Genomic DNA, 18,121 nt, shown 5'->3' with positions numbered 1-18,121 from the left:
TGCGCAGGCCTGCAGTCCAAGGGGGAGGCCAGGCAGGAGAGAGAGGCTGGGAGCTGTCACCATAGAGACGGCATTTAAGTCCTGAGTCTGGATAAGATCCCGAAGCGGGCCAGTATAGATGAAAACGAGGGCGGTCCGAGGCCTGAGCCCTGTGCTCAGCCACACTGAGGGCAGAGGTGAGGGGGGAGCGGCAGAGGGGCCTGAGCAGGGGCAGCCTTGGGGGCAGGAGAGCAGCCAAGCGAAGAAAGTGCTGGAGAAAGAGGTGATGGGCTCTGTCGGATGAGGCTTGCGGGTCACGTAAGAGGAGGCCTGAGCCTCGACCTCGGGACGCAGAGTCGTGGCAGTCACTGGGGACTCACGCCAGTGGTTTGTGTGGGGGTGAGAGCCAGACGGCTGGCGTGGGCCAGCTCAGTGCCTGTGCGCTGCCTGCTTCCCTTGGTGAGGCTGGGCTTCCCCGTCAACAGCCAGCCACCCAGGGTGGAGGGGGCTTCTGACCCTCGGTCTCGAGGTGAGAGGCCTGCAGTTCCTGGGGCGGCCCAGACCCCTGCCCGTGCCCACCCCAGGCTCCCTGTGCCCGCAGTGCCGCTGCCGCCCTGGCTTCCGCCTGAAGGACGACGGCCGGACGTGTGCTGACGTGGACGAGTGCAGCACCACCTTCCCCTGCAGCCAGCGCTGCATCAACACCCATGGCAGCTACAAGTGTCTGTGCGTGGAGGGCTACGCCCCCCGCGGCGGCGACCCCCATAGCTGCAAAGCTGTGACTGGTGAGACGGGGGCTTAGAGGGTGTGCCTTTGGCCCTGGCAGGCAGCCAGGGGCTGTGGCGGGCGGGCTGGAACGGCAGGGCTGAAGGCAGGCTGGGGACGGGGCGGGGGTGCTAGAATGCACCCCAGCCAGCAGCAGCTGAGCCGGCCTCCTCTGCCTCCAGACGAGGAGCCATTTCTGATCTTCGCCAACCGGTACTACCTGCGCAAGCTCAACCTGGATGGCTCCAACTACACGCTGCTTAAGCAGGTGCCAGACCCGCCCTCCTCACCCCACTGCCTCCCCAGACCCACCGCTACGTCCCTCACCCAGTACAACCCCCCGTTCTCCGCACTCGGGCCCGTGGCCATCCCCCCACTGACTTCTCCCGCTGTCCACGTCCTGACTCTTCGGTCACCCCTCTGCTCACCCCCCAAACCAAGGGCCTGAACAACGCTGTCGCCTTGGACTTTGACTACCGAGAGCAGATGATTTACTGGACAGACGTGACAACCCAGGGCAGCATGATCCGAAGGATGCACCTTAATGGGAGCAACGTACAGGTGAGGCCGGGGGCAGAGTCAGCCCGTGTCCCTGCCCCGTGGGCCCTCTCCGTTGCAAGGCCATCTCCCCTTCTTCTCACCCACCCCACTGAATTATTCCTTTTCCCCGCTCCACACTGAGTCACCGCAGGACTCTGCTTGTCCTTACTCCTCTCTCCCCTAAGCCCAGCGAGCGAGGTCTAGGAGATTCCTGTCTCTCTTTCCCTAATTAGCAGTAAGTTCCCCTTCTGTCTGACCTCCCTTAAACCTGTGCTCCCAAGGCCCTGTGGGGTTTGTTTGGGTTGTGGTCGCTCTCATCCAGAGACCCCTATCCTCGAGCCTGGGCTGACACCATGCCCGGGGCTGGGCCTTTTCCATCCACTGTGCTCCTAGAGCGGTTGAGAGTCCTGCCCCAACTCACCCAGGGCCCTTCTTCCCTGCCCCTGCCCGCAGGTGCTGCACAGGACGGGCCTCAGCAATCCCGACGGGCTGGCTGTGGATTGGGTCGGCGGCAACCTGTACTGGTGTGACAAAGGCCGGGACACCATCGAAGTGTCCAAGCTCAACGGGGCCTATCGCACGGTGTTGGTCAGCTCTGGCCTCCGTGAGCCCAGGGCTCTGGTGGTGGACGTGCAGAATGGGTACGTGGGCGAGGAGGGTTGGGGGAGCCTCTGAAAGCAGCTGGTACACTCGGGCGTCCAGGCCCAGCCTCCCTGCAGGCTCCTGGTGGGACCAGTTGCTGGATATCTCAGGGCTGACTGCTCACCCACCTGACAGGTACCTGTACTGGACAGACTGGGGGGACCACTCACTGATCGGCCGGATCGGCATGGATGGGTCTGGCCGCAGTGTCATCGTGGACACCAAGATCACGTGGCCCAACGGCCTGACACTGGACTACGTCACCGAGCGCATCTACTGGGCCGACGCCCGTGAGGACTACATTGAGTTTGCCAGCCTGGATGGCTCCAATCGTCACGTCGGTCAGTGTGCCAGTGAGGCTGCCCAGGCACAGCCGAACTAGTGGGGATGGGGGTTCTGAAGCTACGGGGGATCAGGCCTTTGGGGCAAGAGTAGGCTTAAAAGCCAGAGGGCGTGGTCTGAGGACACCACCCACCGGGGGTCTGGGGGTTCAAAGCACCCCAGGGTATGCCCCCTGGATCCGCCCAGGCATGAGGCCACCACCAGCTCCCTCGGGAAGGAGAGAGAGAGGCACCTTCCCACGCACAGTTTCAGATGACAGGCCCTGAGGAAGGTGGGAGCAGAAGGGCTGGGGATGGCGTACCCAGGACGCCCCCACTCCCTCCCAGGGAACCGTAGAGTATATTTGGGCAGGAACCTGTTGTCAGACAGACCAGGAGTTGCGTTTCAGCTCTGCCACTTACCAACTGTGCGGCCAGGGGCTGGAGCTGGGCTAGTGCCCACCTCACGGGGCTGCTGTGGGGTTAAGGGCCCAGTAGGGAAGGCACCCAGTACTACTCGGTGCTGACCGGCCACCCGGCCTGTCCCCCGGCCCCCTGCCGCCCTCAGTGCTGAGCCAGGACATACCGCACATCTTCGCCCTGACCCTGTTCGAGGACTACGTCTACTGGACCGACTGGGAGACAAAGTCCATCAACAGAGCCCACAAGACCACGGGCACCAACAAGACGCTTCTCATCAGCACACTGCACCGGCCCATGGACCTGCACGTCTTCCATGCCCTGCGCCAGCCTGACGGTAAGTGGCCGAGGACCGAGAGCCGACCCCCGATGAGCCAGGCACGAGGGGCCCCTGAGGTGGGATGGGGCCCCACTGTCTCAGCAGGGCTGCCAGGCCACCCCTTCCCCAGCACTGACCAAGCAGTGCCTGCAGACACCAGGAGATTTGGAGGCCTATAGACAGGCTATGTTCTGGCTCTCAGGAGCTACGGCCCAGCTGGGGTCCAGCCCTAGAACCTTGTAGCAGCGAGGCCCCGAGGCCGTCCAGTAGAGCAGGTCTGGGTGGAGACCACCAAGGCCAGACCCCGAAGGCAGGCAGGCCAGAGCACAGGGGAGGCAGCCTGTGGGGTTCGGGTCCAGCCTGATCCTGGGACCTCAGCAGGGTCCTCTCCTATCTCTGGCTTCAGCTCCCTCCTGAAAGAGCAGGGTCTGGACCCATCCCACCTCTGCCCAGGATAGATGGGCCAGGCAGCCTTTGAAAGACCAGAAAACGTGTTACCAGTGAGCACTGCCCTCGCCCCGCCAGAGGCCGGCAGCCCAGGGAGCAGTGGTCCATACACTGGGCCAGTCCGCCACCCTCTAACCACGTTTCCTCCGGCAGTGCCCAACCACCCCTGCAAGGTCAACAATGGCGGCTGCAGCAACCTTTGCCTGCTGTCCCCCGGGGGCGGCCACAAGTGTGCCTGTCCCACCAACTTCTACCTGGGCGGCGACGGGCGCAACTGTGTGTCCAACTGCACAGCCAGCCAGGTGAGGTTCTTCCCCAGACCCCACTCCCCATGCCTCGTTCCCCGATCTCCCACACCACTACCTGCACTCCTCCTGGGACCCCAGCACCCGCCCTACTATCCTCACACATCTGGTTTTCCCACGCTAACACCCCCGCATTTCTTGCCTACCTCTTGTCTCCCCACAGCAATACTTTTACACCCGTCACCTCACACAAACACCCCACCCCCTAACCCTGACTCCCCCCACCGACCTCCACACAGATGCCCCCTCGCCTGGCCTTCCTGCGCTCACCACACCCCAACCTCCCATCCAGCTCAACCTCCCCCCAAGATACCTGACACCCCTGCTTCTTTGAGACATCCCGGTCCCTCGAAAGAAAACCTCCTGAGTTCCCCAGACCCCCACCAACCCCTCTCGCCCCCACCTGCCCTCCAGTTTGTGTGCAAGAACGACAAGTGCATCCCCTTCTGGTGGAAGTGTGACACGGAGGACGACTGCGGGGACCACTCGGACGAGCCCCCGGACTGTCGTGAGTGCCCGGGCGGGGTGGCAAGAGGGTCCTGCGTCAGGGCCGCCCGACTCCCGAGGCCCCGAGTGGCCCACCCCCCGGCCCTGCTGACGCTGAGCCTCCCCTCCCGGCAGCCGAGTTCAAGTGCCGCCCAGGACAGTTCCAGTGCTCGACGGGCATCTGCACGAACCCTGCCTTCATCTGTGACGGGGACAACGACTGCCAGGACAACAGTGACGAGGCCAACTGCGGTAAAGGGCCGCCCTCCCGCCCCGCCTTGTCCTCCCCGGGATTTGGGGGTTTGGTAACTGCGCTCCCAGGGCAAGGAGGCCCAGCCCACAGCGGCCACCTCTCCAGGCTGGACTCCTGCTTCTCCAGCCCTGGGCCTGCGCGCTCCCCCCGAGGCAGTGGGACCCCCGCCCCTCCCGAGTCCTGCACCCACCGTTAGTTACCCTCCCCTCCTGCCACCCCCACAGACATCCACGTCTGCTTGCCCAGTCAGTTCAAGTGCACCAACACCAATCGCTGTATTCCCGGCATCTTCCGTTGCAACGGGCAGGACAACTGCGGAGACGGGGAGGACGAGAGGGACTGCCGTGAGTGCCCCGGGCGGTGGCAAATGGGCACGGAAACACGACTCACATTGAAACCTAGCCCCCACTTCTTCTAGGGGTCATGCTGCTTTCAAGTAATGTTACTAGATGAGCAACATAAATTATATGGGGTGTGACTTGGTTCGCTCGTAAAATCATCACGTACGTCGTAGAGATGTGCGGGCCCAGAAGACAAAATCACCGAAGTTGAAGATAATTTTCCTTCCTCCCAAGAAATTGCTGGCAGGACCAGGACAAGGCCAGGCCTTGGAAGAGGGAGGAGATGGGGATCTTGAACTGTGCGGGGGAGGTGGAATGGGCAGGTCCTCATTCTCTCCCCAACCCCGCAGCCGAGGTGACCTGTGCCCCCAACCAGTTCCAGTGCTCCATCACCAAGCGCTGCATCCCCCGAGTCTGGGTCTGTGACCGGGACAACGACTGTGTGGACGGCAGTGACGAGCCCGCCAACTGCAGTGAGTCTCCTGGAGCCCACCCTCCCTCCACAGTGTCTGCTGCTCCCACCACCCCCCTCGGTGGCCGCTCCCACCCAGACCGCACCCTCCCAGTGCATTCCTGAAAGGAGCCTCCCCCTCATCACTGGGCCACCCCCTTGCAGCCCAGATGACCTGTGGAGTGGATGAATTCCGCTGCAAGGACTCGGGCCGCTGTATCCCGGCGCGCTGGAAGTGTGATGGAGAGGACGACTGCGGGGACGGCTCGGATGAGCCCAAAGAAGAGTGTGGTGAGCTTCCCCAGCCCTGCTCCAGGGAAAGGCACCTGACGGGGAGGGCTGGGGCTGCCTGCCGCCTGGGTCCCCCTCCTGTCTAATTCCCGTCCCCACTCCTGCCAGCACCTCATCGGCACACACCTGGCCACCCTATGGGATCTGTCGATCCCCTCCCCAGAGCAGCTCCATCCTTTCGTGTCCCTCCTGCCCCAGAAGTCCCCGTAGACTCCACATCTCAGAACACGGCCTGGACTCCCACTGCTGACCTTTTTGTCAGGCTGGAATGCCCACTCTCCCGCTCCTGGCCATCCTGACCACACCTTCCGGGGCCCTGGCGTCTGCCCCCCACTCTACGCCTGACTGCCCCTCAATCTTGCCTCTTCTAGACGAGCGTACCTGTGAGCCCTACCAGTTCCGTTGCAAGAACAACCGCTGTGTGCCGGGCCGTTGGCAGTGCGATTACGACAATGACTGTGGCGACAACTCCGATGAGGAGAGCTGCAGTATGTCCCCTGCCCCGTCCCACCCGGCCCAGCAGGTGTCCTCCCCCAGGAGACCTCCCCGCTCAGTACCCCTGCCCCACTGCCACCAGGCTGCACTAGAGCAGGTGGCTGCTTCCCAGGGCTGGGGGTCAGGAGCTCCCTCCCGCCTCACCCCACCCCACCCCGCTCCATGTTGTGTATTTGGGTTTGTGCCATTTCACCTCATCTCATGTTTCTCTCCATTTTCACACTGTCCTCTTGGGGTTGCAGAGGTAGGTGTCTCTGATGTGCCCGTGCTCCTACCACATCCCCCTGCTGCTGCCCCAGAGCCCACCTGTCCCCGTGCTGTGCCAGCCCATCCTCCTTTACTGGCCTCTCCCTAAACCCTGGTGCTTGTCTTAGTGGTCTTGCCCCTCCCTTCCCCTCCCCACACACAGTCTGTCCTGAGGGCAGGGCCAGGGACCCGTGCCCTCTCTCATGTGTCTGCCCCAGACGGGTAAGTGTGAGTGCCCTCTGGGCCTGACCGGTCCTATGAGGGCAGCCAGTTGGCTCGCCCGGGATTAGTTGAGCATCTTGGTCATTATGCCAGTCAACTGTGGCCTTCAGGGACTCAGGGATGGGTGATATTGCTCTGCAAGGGCTGGAGATGCTCTCGAGGGCTGAGTCCGTATGCCCACCCTTCTGGGGCCTGTCTCTCCCCTGTCCTTCCCAGCCCCTCGGCCCTGCTCTGAGAGTGAGTTCTCCTGTGCCAATGGCCGATGCATCGCTGGGCGCTGGAAATGTGATGGGGATCATGACTGTGCAGATGGCTCAGACGAGGTGGGCAGGGAGACCAGAAGGAGGGAGGGATGGCCTTAGAAGAGTCAGGGCAGGCCTGCAGGGGTGCCCAGGCCTGACCAGGAGGCTGTTCCTGCGCCCACAGAAAGACTGTACCCCCCGCTGTGACATGGACCAGTTCCAGTGCAAGAGTGGTCACTGCATCCCCCTGCGCTGGCGCTGTGATGCAGACGCTGACTGCATGGACGGCAGTGACGAGGAAGCCTGCGGCACTGGCGGTGAGCCCCTCCAGCTCGGCTCCCCAGCCCTCCCACCCTACCGCCACCCCGCAATAGCACTTAATCAGGAGCCAGTTGGGTTGAAATCCAGCAGAAACCTGTGGGCTGTGTCCACCCAGGCCCCATCCCACAAGTTCCAACACAGCAGTCAGCTGCCCTGAGAAGTAAAGTCCCTGCTCACTTTCCTTTCCTGGGGCAGTGGTCAGGCCGGGTGAGAGAAGGTTGGCGCTTGGAGCAGTGAGGGCAGATATCCTAGCTCTGCGCTGGTGGGCTAAGGACAGGGATTGGAACCTAGGGCTCCTGACTCCCAGCTGAGTGTACCTGCCATTGAACTACAGTAGGCCCCGGAGCCCTGCCACACCACCAGAGAAAGAGGGCTCTCCGGACTCCTCTGGACACTTCCCCAAAAATGCCTCTTCTCCCCTAAATACCAGAGGAGGCAGTTCTGCCCAGCTTACCCGGCTGGTAGAAAATTAGGAAACTCGGGTTCGATCCGGTGGTACCACCGCTTTCCCCGTGTTCCCTCTAGGTCTCTGCCCCTGGAGGGAGGGGTCTGGGCAAGACCCGGCCGCCAGCAGCCTGGGGCTCAGGGCTCATTCTTTACTCTTTGCTCCCCCTGACGCCCAGTGCGGACCTGCCCCCTGGACGAGTTCCAGTGCAACAACACTCTGTGCAAGCCGCTAGCATGGAAGTGCGACGGCGAGGACGACTGCGGGGACAACTCTGACGAGAACCCAGAGGAGTGCGGTGAGGCTCATGGGTGGGGGCGCGGCTTCGGACAGGGCGGGGCTCCCAGGCGGGGGCGGGGCTTCTATCGGGACGTGGGCGGGGTTCTGACGCACCCTGGTGGCCCTCGGCCCGCCCCCCCCCCCGCCACGGCTGATTCTGATTTGTCTCCTCTCGCTGCTGCAGCCAGGTTCGTGTGCCCTCCAAACCGGCCCTTCCGTTGCAAGAACGACCGCGTCTGCCTGTGGATCGGGCGCCAGTGCGACGGCACAGACAACTGCGGGGATGGGACTGATGAGGAGGACTGTGGTGAGCAGGGGGCCAGTAAGGGGGAGCCTGGGGCGCCTAGAGTGGGGGTGCTGCAGGCAGTGGGGCTGGGCCAGGTGGGCTCATCATCTGTTGAGCCGATTGACCGGGAGAGGGGCGGATCCACTGCCGGGAGCCTGGAGGCCCTGTCTTGTTGGGAAAGAAGCCCCTGAGGAAGGTGTTGAGGTGGAGACTGAGAATCTGGATGTTTAACCAGCTTCCCCTGAAGCTTGACAGCCAGGCTTGGGACCCCCTCTACCCGTGACTGACTGGGGGTTCCAGTGGGAAGAGGGGGCAGGGTGGTAAATACCCAGGACCTCAAGCCCCGCCCTCCCCCAGAGCCGCCCACAGCCCAGACCCCCCACTGCAAAGACAAGAAGGAGTTTCTGTGCCGGAACCAGCACTGCCTCTCCTCCTCGCTGCGCTGCAACATGTTCGATGACTGCGGGGACGGCTCTGACGAGGAGGGCTGCAGCATCGGTGAGACCCGGCGTGCTGGGGCGGGGTTTGGCCGGGAGGGGCTGAGAGCCGAAGCCCAGGCCTAGACTCTCTGTCTTTGCAGACCCCAAGCTGACCAGCTGCGCCGCCAACGCCAGCATCTGCGGGGATGAGGCACGCTGCGTGCGCACCGAGAAAGCCGCGTACTGTGCCTGCCGCTCTGGCTTCCACACGGTGCCAGGCCAGCCTGGATGCCAGGGTAGGAAGGTGGGGCTCAGCGGGGAGGGCAGAAGCCCCAGACGCAAGACTTTCCGTGACCCTCCTGTGTAACCCCCAGACATCAACGAATGCCTGCGCTTCGGCACCTGCTCACAGCTCTGCAACAACACCAAGGGCGGCCACCTGTGCAGCTGCGCGCGCAACTTCATGAAGACGCACAACACCTGCAAGGCGGAAGGTGGGAGCCGGGAGAGGACGGAGAGAGGGGGCGGGGCTTACAATGCCAGGATAAGAAACGGGACCTGCAACGCTGTGTTTTCCTCCAAGCACCCTTGCCCAAGCTTGAAATTCCAGACCCTCAGTACAGCTTTCTGCACTCCGTTCTGGCAGCCGTGCAGGGGCCCGAGGTCCTGGGGCTGAGGAAGTTTGGGGGCAGAGCACGCAGGCGGCATCACCACACTTACAGAGCCAAGTGTACCCCACCTGCATATTCCCATTATGCTTTTTTCATGTTTATTGAGGTATAATTGACAAAATTGTAAGATATTTAATGTGTGCAAGGTGATGATTTGATGTACATACGCCTTGTGAAAGGATTCCCCCCGCATCGAGTTAACACATCTATCAGTTCACGTATTTACTTTTTTTTTTTTTTTTTGGTGAGAACATGTAAGTTCTACACCCACGTATGCTTTGACACACACCTGCACCTTCCTCATGCCTGTATACAAACATACCCCACATCCATGTATGCACACCCAGGCGCACACACACACTGCACACACAACCCCACCACACGTGCCCAAGTGCACTCAGATGCCCATGCACACCTGCCCCCCTCCGTGGCCATGCTCACACACCCCCACATGGGTGTGCACCCGCAAGCAGATATCAGTGTGGAGCAGGGACCGTGGTGATGCTAGCAGAAGCCACGAGGAGGCAGAAGTCCATGAGGCTGGAGGAGGAGGGTCAGCAGGTCACACTAGATCACCTCAGGAGAGGAGAGGAGGGGCGGGAGGGGAGGGGAGGGGAGTTCCAGGGGCTGAGGCTGGAGTCCTCAAGCCTGGCTCTGGGGCAGGATGACAGAGGCTTCTGACTGGGTCAGATGGTTTGATTAGGAGAAGAGACGTTGTTAGTGTGAAAGGCGCTGGGCTGGGTGGGGAGCACGTGACAGCGGCTCCTTCCAGCACCAGGCCCAACAGCCCCAGTCCCACCTTTCACCCCCACCAACATCTGGTCTCTTGTCCCCCCAGGCTCTGAGTATCAGGTCCTGTACATTGCTGATGACAATGAGATCCGAAGCCTGTTCCCCAGTCACCCCCATTCGGCTTATGAGCAGGCCTTCCAGGGTGATGAGAGTGTCCGCATCGATGCCATGGATGTCCATGTCAAGGCTGGCCGCGTCTACTGGACCAATTGGCACACGGGCACCATCTCCTACCGCAGCCTGCCACCTGCTGCGCCTCCCACCACTTCCAATCGCCACCGGCGACAGATTGACCGGGGTGTCACCCACCTTAATGTGAGCACCCAGCCTGGGGTGGGACCTACATGGAGGCACGGGCTGGGTGGGAAGACTCCAAAAAGCAGACTGTTCAGAGCAGAGTTTGCAGAGGACAGAGGAAGGGCCAAAGGGTGAGACTGGCATGCAGGGCAGACTCCGGATTACGTCGTGAGGCACGGACAGCAGGTAGACAGAGCAGCACCATCGTCAGTAGGTGTTTCTGCCGCGTGGCAGCCCGAGGCTACAGGGCACAGGGGGCACCTGGCCAGCAGCGTCAGAGCCACGTTCAGTTCCTGATCGTCACAGCCAGCCCACTAACTAACCTATTCCATCTTACTAACCTATTTCGTCTCTTTGGCCTTTACTCTGTTCCTCAATAAATCAAGGTCGCGATATCTAGCAGGGACAGGCTGACCGGGTGTCGGGGGGCTGGACAATGGGCAGGAAGACAAAAGGTGGAAGCCTCTGAAACTGTAACCCCCTCATCCAGATTTCAGGGCTCAAGATGCCAAGGGGCATCGCCATCGACTGGGTTGCCGGGAACGTGTATTGGACCGACTCGGGCCGAGATGTGATTGAAGTGGCACAGATGAAGGGCGAGAACCGCAAGACGCTCATCTCCGGCATGATTGACGAGCCCCATGCCATTGTGGTGGACCCGCTGAGGGGGTGGGCAGGGGTCCTGGGGGGAGGCATCTGGGCTGGGGCTAGGAAGCCCCTGGGTTGGAGGTGGGTGCCCAGCATCCCCCGGCTTGTCCTTCCTCTCCCAGACCAGCCTGAGGTCAGAGTCCTCCGCAGGCCCCTGGGTCTTCCAGGCTGTGCCCAGCCCTGGCCCTCCCTGGGGTCCTGCTGGCCTGCTCAGGTGGGGCCTGACCTCCACTTGGCTGGCTGTCGCTTCTGGGCTTCTCCTCTGCTCCAGGGGGCAGCTCTGCCTCCTTAGACGACTCTGGAGCAGCACACTGTGGTTTTAGAGTATAAGATCTTTAACCTGGTCAGGAAGTTGACTCCCCCCACTTCTCTCTGGAGGAGGTGGACAAGAACACCCTCCTCTCTGTGTACCCAGCAGTCTCTGTGCCCTGTGCCCACCTTGAGTGGCCTCCTGTGGGAGCCCAGGTCCTAGCCACACTCACTCCTTCTCCCTCCCCAGCACCATGTACTGGTCAGACTGGGGGAACCACCCCAAGATTGAAACAGCAGCCATGGATGGGACCCTTCGGGAGACACTGGTACAGGACAACATCCAATGGCCCACAGGTCCGTGCAGAAGTGGGCAGGGGATGTGGGAGGGGTAGGCTCGCTGAGCCTGGGGCCACACAAAAGTTAGGGGAAGGGGCTTGGACTGGGATGGGACAGATGGGTTGTGGAGGCTTTTCCCAGAAGAGGTGATTGGGAGTGATCATGGGAACAGGGTGGAACTGTCCCAAACACGGAGACAGTCCTGCTTGCTCGCCCAGGCCGGGGCAGGGGGGCTGGGCCGTCACAGTGCTCTCTGGTCCCCCAGGCCTGGCCGTGGATTACCACAATGAACGTCTGTACTGGGCGGATGCCAAGCTGTCAGTCATCGGCAGCATCCGGCTCAACGGCACTGACCCAATCGTGGCTGCTGACAGCAAACGAGGTCAGAGTCCACCAGCAGCCTCGGGCCCTTGTGCTCCCCTCTGAGCCCAAGGCCTCACCTAGCACCTACCCTCCTCCTCAGCCTGGCCCTCAACGATCTTGCAGTGCCTTTCAGGCCCCTCCCAACCAGACACCCCCTGCACCAGTCCTGCAGGCCTGAGGCCCACCCTGACCCTCTGGGCCACTTTTCCATTCATTCATTCTACCAATGAGTATTGAGCTGCATGGAGGCAATATGGGTAATAATAGGAACATAGCCAATGTGAGAAGAGGGAGCAGAAGTTGACCCTGACCCCAGACGTCTAGGGCTGATGGGACCTTTTGCCAGTAGTGGCCACAGCAGGAGGAACAGGTTGAGGAGAGTTTGCTTTGGGATGTTTGAGTTAGAGGTACCTGGGAGCCTTGGGGCCCACTGTCCTGGAGAGTGTGACCAGGGCCTGAGTCCCCTCTGACCCCTCCGCAGGCCTAAGTCACCCCTTCAGCATCGATGTCTTTGAGGATTACATCTATGGCGTCACCTACATCAATAATCGTGTCTTCAAGATCCATAAGTTTGGACATAGCCCATTGATCAACCTGACGGGGGGCCTGAGCCACGCCTCAGATGTGGTCCTGTACCACCAGCACAAGCAGCCTGAAGGTGAGTGGAGACGGAGAGCCCAGGCTGGCGCAGGGAAGGCCAGGGGGTGCCGAGTCTCCAAGCTGCAGCCTCAGGTCCCGGTGGGCAGGGGAGGTTCTGGGTCCACAGGGCTCAGCATCCTCCCACCCCTGCCCTCACCTGCAGTGACCAACCCTTGTGACCGCAAGAAGTGCGAGTGGCTCTGCCTGCTGAGCCCCAGTGGGCCTGTCTGCACCTGTCCCAACGGGAAGCGACTAGACAATGGCACCTGTGTGGCTGTGCCCTCGCCAACGCCCCCGCCGGACGGTATGCTCACGACGCCCCTTTCCGGTCCCCCGTCCCATGCTCCACAGCCCTCCTCCCTACAGCCCCTGAATTCCCCTCACCACCCCCCGGCTCTCCACCCCCCGCCATGATCCTTCCTGCAGCTCCTCGGCCCGGAACCTGTAACCTGCAGTGCTTCAATGGTGGCAGCTGCTTCCTCAATGCACGGAGACAGCCCAAGTGCCGCTGCCAGCCCCGCTACACGGGCGACAAGTGTGAGCTGGACCAGTGCTGGGAGCACTGTCGCAATGGGGGCACCTGTGCTGCCTCCCCCTCCGGTACGGCCTTCAGTTCTCCTGCCGGGACTGCTCCCGGTCCCTGGGCCCCCAGACCCTCCAGCAAGCCGCCTCCACTCAGACAAATCCCCAGCCCCTGCCCGGCCTTACTTCAGCCCTGCCCCCAACCCCGTGTCGCTTTCCTCTGCCGTCTGCCCTCCGCCCAGGCCCTCCCAGCCCTGTTCCCCTGCAGCAGGGCAGGGCGGCTCAGTGGGCCACAGCCCCGCTCACACATCCTCTCCCGCCAGGCATGCCCACGTGCCGGTGCCCCACAGGCTTCACGGGCCCCAAATGCACCCAGCAGGTGTGTGCGGGGTACTGTGCCAACAACAGCACCTGCACCGTCAACCAGGGCAACCAGCCCCAGTGCCGATGCCTGCCTGGCTTCCTGGGCGACCGCTGCCAGTACCGTGAGTGAGCCGTCCCTGGGCCCTGGGGCAGGGCATGGTGGAGCTGGGGGTCTGAGAGCGTAGGTTGATGTCACAGGTGCGAGTTCTCTGGAGAGAGGCCGTTTGCGGCCCAGCCAGGCCCAAGTTGCCAGTGCTCCCCTGTGGAGGGGTCAGCACACTCCCCACCGAGGTAGTGAGCCCTCTGGCATCAGGATTATTCAAGCAAAAGCAGTGCCCTGTCAGGATGCTCCGGGACATCTTTGTATCCTGGAGCCTGTGACGTGGGGGCAGCCAGGGGCTCAGGAGGAGGCGGGAGTCACCCAAAAGGCCTGGGGGTCCTCTCAGGTGGGCAGCTGCCCCCCACAACCTCTGGGGGACCCTCCTGAGGGTGGCGTTCGAGGCACCTCCTCTCCCACCCCCCAAACCACAGGGCAGTGCTCTGGCTACTGTGAGAACTTTGGGACGTGCCAGATGGCTGCTGATGGCTCCCGGCAGTGCCGCTGCACCGCCTACTTCGAGGGGCCTAGGTGTGAGGTGAACAAGTGTAGCCGCTGTCTCGACGGGGCCTGCGTGGTCAACAAGCAGAGCGGGGATGTCACCTGCAAGTGAGTGGGGCCCCGCCCCGCAGTCTGCCCTGCCAGACCCTGCCCTGTCCCACCCGCGGCCCACTCCTCCCAGCCCCGCCCCGCCCCTTCCCCAGCATCTCAGACGCCCTCCGTCAGCCCTGCCCAGCCTCTCACTCCTTCCTGCAGCTGCTCTGACGGCCGGGTGGCCCCCAGCTGTCTGACCTGCGTTGGCCACTGCAGCAATGGCGGTTCCTGCACCATGAACAGCAAAATGATGCCAGAGTGCCAGTGAGTTGGGCCTGCGCCTCACTGAGGCCTAGATTATCCCTCCCCCCCCAAGTCTGAGCCGGACCAGTAGAATCCTGCGGTCCCTCCCAGTTTCCCCGGCAGCCACGGTTGTGGACGACATGCCCCCTCAGCTCTGCCCCTCCCGTCTGCAGGTGCCCACCCCACATGGCGGGACCCCGGTGTGAGGAGCACGTGGTCGGCCAAGAGCAGCCTGGACGTAGGTGGCAGCGGTTGGGGAGGCAGGGCTGCCGGGACCTGGGACAGAGGGCTTTGTGCCTCCTAGGCCTTTCAGACTGAGCTTCCCACCTCCTCCCCTCTAGATATGGCCTCCATCCTAATCCCTTTGCTCTTGCTGCTGCTGCTGCTTCTGGTAGCGGGAGCGGTGTTCTGGTACAAGCGGCGAGTCCGAGGGTGAGTTATGGGGAGTCTGGAAAATTGTGGCCATGATTTTACCACCCTATAGCCATATCCCCCTAGAATCCCTGCCTCCAACCTCCTTCTTCCTCCCAGGGCTAAGGGCTTCCAGCATCAGCGGATGACCAACGGGGCCATGAACGTGGAGATTGGGAACCCCACGTATAAGATGTATGAAGGCGGGGAGCCTGATGATGTAGGGGGCCTGCTGGATGCCGACTTCGCCCTGGACCCTGACAAGGTGGGCTGGGAGGACAGGGGAGGAGGCTTCCAGGACAGGGACAAAGGGCTGTGGGTGGGGTGACCAAGGGTATTGGGCTGGATGATGGAATGGAGGTGGGGATGGGGTACCCGGGCCACAGAGCCCAGCCCCTGAGCCCCACCTGACCACTCTGTCGCCTTGCAGCCCACCAACTTCACCAACCCCGTGTACGCCACACTCTATATGGGTGGTCATGGCAGCCGCCACTCCTTGGCCAGCACGGATGAGAAGCGAGAACTCCTGGGCCGGGGCCCTGAGGACGAGATAGGGGACCCCTTGGCATAGGGTCCTGCACCATCGAACTTCTGCAGAGAGCCTCCTGCCCCCTGCCAGAGAAGTCCTTCAAGGAGCCCCCATCCTACCCCACCAACCCCTCCCCAGCCCTGCTGGGATGTATAAATGTAAAAATGAAGGAATTACTTTTTATATGTGAGCGAGCAAGTGGGCACAGTATTATCTCTTCCCGTTCTCCTTCCTGCCTGCTCCTCAGCACCCCGCCCAATGCTGCCTTCCGGGAGGGGGCGCAGGAAGGGGGCCCCTGCAACTTACCGGTATAAGGGGGCCCTGCCTCCCACCTTCCCACCAAAAACGCAGCCCCACTGGGAGAGCTGGTGGTGCTGCCTCCCCCTCCCTGTACAAGACAGTTCGTCAAGGCTCTCCCCCCTCATCGCCCCCACCCCTCCCAGCTCCCTGAGGGCTGACTCTGGGATTCTGGGGCGGGTGAGTCCTTTGCTGCCCTTGTCTGGAAGACTTGGCTCCGGCTGAGGTAGGAAGGAAAGGATGGAGTTTTTTTAGTTCTTCTTGGGGGAGGCCATCCCATGCCCCAGCCCCTACTCTAGGGGCACCTCTGAGATGGCCACACTCAGTATCCCTACCAGACAGGCCCTCCCCCTCTCCAGTGCCCCCACTGTGGCTCCCAGGGCTGGAGACTTTCTTTGGTAAACACTCCCCCAGGCTCCCCTCCCCTGGGGATGAGGAGGAAGTGGGGCACACCAAGGAAGGGCAAGCGGGCAGCCCCGTTTTGGGGATATGAACGTTTTAATAATTTTTGCTGAATTCCTTTACAACTAAATAACACAGATATTGTTATAAATAAAACTGTAAAAAAAAGAAAAAGAAAAAGAAAAAAAGCCGTTTGTGTCTACCTGAGTGTGAGACTCTGGGAGCTGGCCTGTGCTTTCATGCTCCAGCCACCAGAGGGAGCCATGCTCTGTGCTGGAGGGAGGCTTGACCATCGGGTCTTCAGTGCCCTTCTGGAGCTCCATCCCCCTTCATTGGGCTGTAGCAGGGAAGTGGGTGGCACTGGACTTGACCAGAAAGACCTGCTTCTCCTGGCTGTGTGAACTTGAACCAGTGTCTTCACCACTCTGGATCATGTGTTCTGTCTGGCTCTAGGACGCTAACTCCAAGATCTGTTTCTCTGTATTGTCACTTTTATGGGACAACACTGCCACCCCTACCCAAAATTATCTCCCACAGTGAGAAATCCCACAATAAGAAATGAACACACTGGGGTTGTGAACGGCTTTCTAATCCTTCAGGGTGGTCCCATACAGTTCTCTCTAAGTTTGCTCTTGAAGCACTGACATCTCACACTTCATGGAGGGTAATTAATCAGATGCCAAGAGTCAGAACCCTGGATTCAGGAGGGGGGCCCCTGAAGCTAAAGCTGGGAAGACCAGTTTTCCAGGCCCCACGGTCCACCAACAGACACATCTCACATCCCAGGGGTTGACAGGAAAGGACTGCTACAACCAAAGGGGGTACCAGGTCTACTTCAGCCCCTGGTCAGAGAGGGGAACCTCTTGCAGAAGGTCACGCCGCTTTACATGGTCCAAGATTGAGAAAGGGTTAGAGCTCCGCTCTCCCCACAGTAGCAAATATGCTCAGAGATGGCAGCTTTAAACGTCTGAAGGGCCCTTGCCAAGCCCAAGGGGGGAGTGCTGCCTTTCATTCCCCCTGCCTCCCTGGTTTAACCTTCTCAGTCTATTCCTCCTTTCCTGAGGAAGCTATGGGTCCAAGCACCTCTAGAAACAGGAGCCCTCCCCTTCCCTCTTAGGCCTGAGATGCCATCTCCAGCCTCAGCTTCCAAGCCAGTTCTGCTATCCTCCACTGCCTCCCGGGCTCCCTAGGGCCCCAGGGCAGAGCGTTCCTGCTGGAGAAAGGGGGCGTCCTTGTTGATCGCTTAGAGGGAGGCTTGTGTCCTCATCTGTCCACCAGGTGGCGTACGCACTCCTGCAGCGGAGCTCATCCTCAAGCCCAGCACAGCCCCCTCCCCAGTACACTAATTATGCACCTCCAGGCGGACCCCAGCCCAGCCTCTCACTTCCTTCCCTTGGGCTATTCTGCCACACCCCCTCTACCCTCCTCCAGCCGGCTCCTCTCCCTCCCCCAGCGCCTGCCTACTACCCACCACCACCAGCCCCACCCCCTCACTCCCTCCTTCTGCCAGCCGCGCATCTGGCGCCCCCGGGGAGCCACTGATTCTCTGCCTGTCGCCTCAAGATCCTGGGCAGAACGAGAGGGGCCCCCAGCTGCGGCTTGGAACACACACCCTCCAGTCAGCATCCTCCCTCTGCCCGCCAGGATGGCCAGGAGAGGGTCTACCAGGAGGCAGTCCTCAAAAACTCCTCACCTGCCAAGGATAGCAGAGAGACCTAAGACAGAGATGGAGAAGAGACAGGGGCAGAACCAGAGGCAGAGGCTGATACAGACGGAATGAGAGACAGAGACACAGAGATGGAGACAGGGAATGGGGTGTGTGTGTGTGTGTAGCTGGAGACAGAAAGCAGTGACCCGAGACTAGGGAAAGGAGGAGAGATGGGGTGGGTAGGACTCCAGAAAACCAGGACTCTAGTGAAGAGCTTCTGTCCTGGGTGCCCTGAGCCTGAGTGTGCCTACTTCCCCCACTGCCCACTACCATTTCAGCAGCCCCTGTGCTTGGCCAGGTGCAGGATTCTGGATGGAGCCTCTTGGCCTTGGGCCTTCTACCCCTTCCCGCCTCCCTCTCTGCCCCCCCTGCACCCAGGTTCCTGCCTCCTGGCTTCTGTCTGTCTGGGTGTCTCTGTGTCTGCCTCATCTTCTCAGCATTCC

General features: G+C 61.4%; 1 protein-coding gene across 1 annotated transcript in view; it reads left to right on the top strand.

Moving 5' to 3' along the window:
- Positions 1 to 16,144, top strand: part of LRP1 (LDL receptor related protein 1) — a 79,563-nt gene extending 63,419 nt beyond the window's left edge. Inside the window, 34 exon segments of the mRNA XM_032644886.1 lie at positions 581 to 764; positions 927 to 1,012; positions 1,186 to 1,305; positions 1,738 to 1,925; positions 2,062 to 2,267; positions 2,815 to 3,003; positions 3,586 to 3,734; positions 4,152 to 4,245; positions 4,359 to 4,475; positions 4,701 to 4,820; positions 5,168 to 5,290; positions 5,434 to 5,559; positions 5,931 to 6,047; positions 6,739 to 6,845; positions 6,949 to 7,081; positions 7,709 to 7,828; positions 7,994 to 8,116; positions 8,453 to 8,593; positions 8,676 to 8,810; positions 8,889 to 9,008; positions 10,024 to 10,292; positions 10,765 to 10,943; positions 11,422 to 11,528; positions 11,776 to 11,892; positions 12,355 to 12,531; positions 12,676 to 12,816; positions 12,939 to 13,112; positions 13,358 to 13,519; positions 13,929 to 14,103; positions 14,251 to 14,352; positions 14,505 to 14,569; positions 14,673 to 14,763; positions 14,863 to 15,007; positions 15,173 to 16,144. Of these exon segments, the coding sequence (XP_032500777.1) occupies positions 581 to 764; positions 927 to 1,012; positions 1,186 to 1,305; positions 1,738 to 1,925; positions 2,062 to 2,267; positions 2,815 to 3,003; positions 3,586 to 3,734; positions 4,152 to 4,245; positions 4,359 to 4,475; positions 4,701 to 4,820; positions 5,168 to 5,290; positions 5,434 to 5,559; positions 5,931 to 6,047; positions 6,739 to 6,845; positions 6,949 to 7,081; positions 7,709 to 7,828; positions 7,994 to 8,116; positions 8,453 to 8,593; positions 8,676 to 8,810; positions 8,889 to 9,008; positions 10,024 to 10,292; positions 10,765 to 10,943; positions 11,422 to 11,528; positions 11,776 to 11,892; positions 12,355 to 12,531; positions 12,676 to 12,816; positions 12,939 to 13,112; positions 13,358 to 13,519; positions 13,929 to 14,103; positions 14,251 to 14,352; positions 14,505 to 14,569; positions 14,673 to 14,763; positions 14,863 to 15,007; positions 15,173 to 15,313 (4,743 nt within the window). The 3' untranslated portion in view covers positions 15,314 to 16,144.
- The last annotated feature ends 1,977 nt before the right edge of the window (positions 16,145 to 18,121 follow it).

Source organism: Phocoena sinus, chromosome 10 (assembly GCF_008692025.1).
Source record: "Phocoena sinus isolate mPhoSin1 chromosome 10, mPhoSin1.pri, whole genome shotgun sequence".
NCBI lineage: Eukaryota > Metazoa > Chordata > Mammalia > Artiodactyla > Phocoenidae > Phocoena > Phocoena sinus.
Note: the sequence above shows the minus strand (reverse complement) of the source record. Positions and strands in the feature narration are given on the sequence as shown.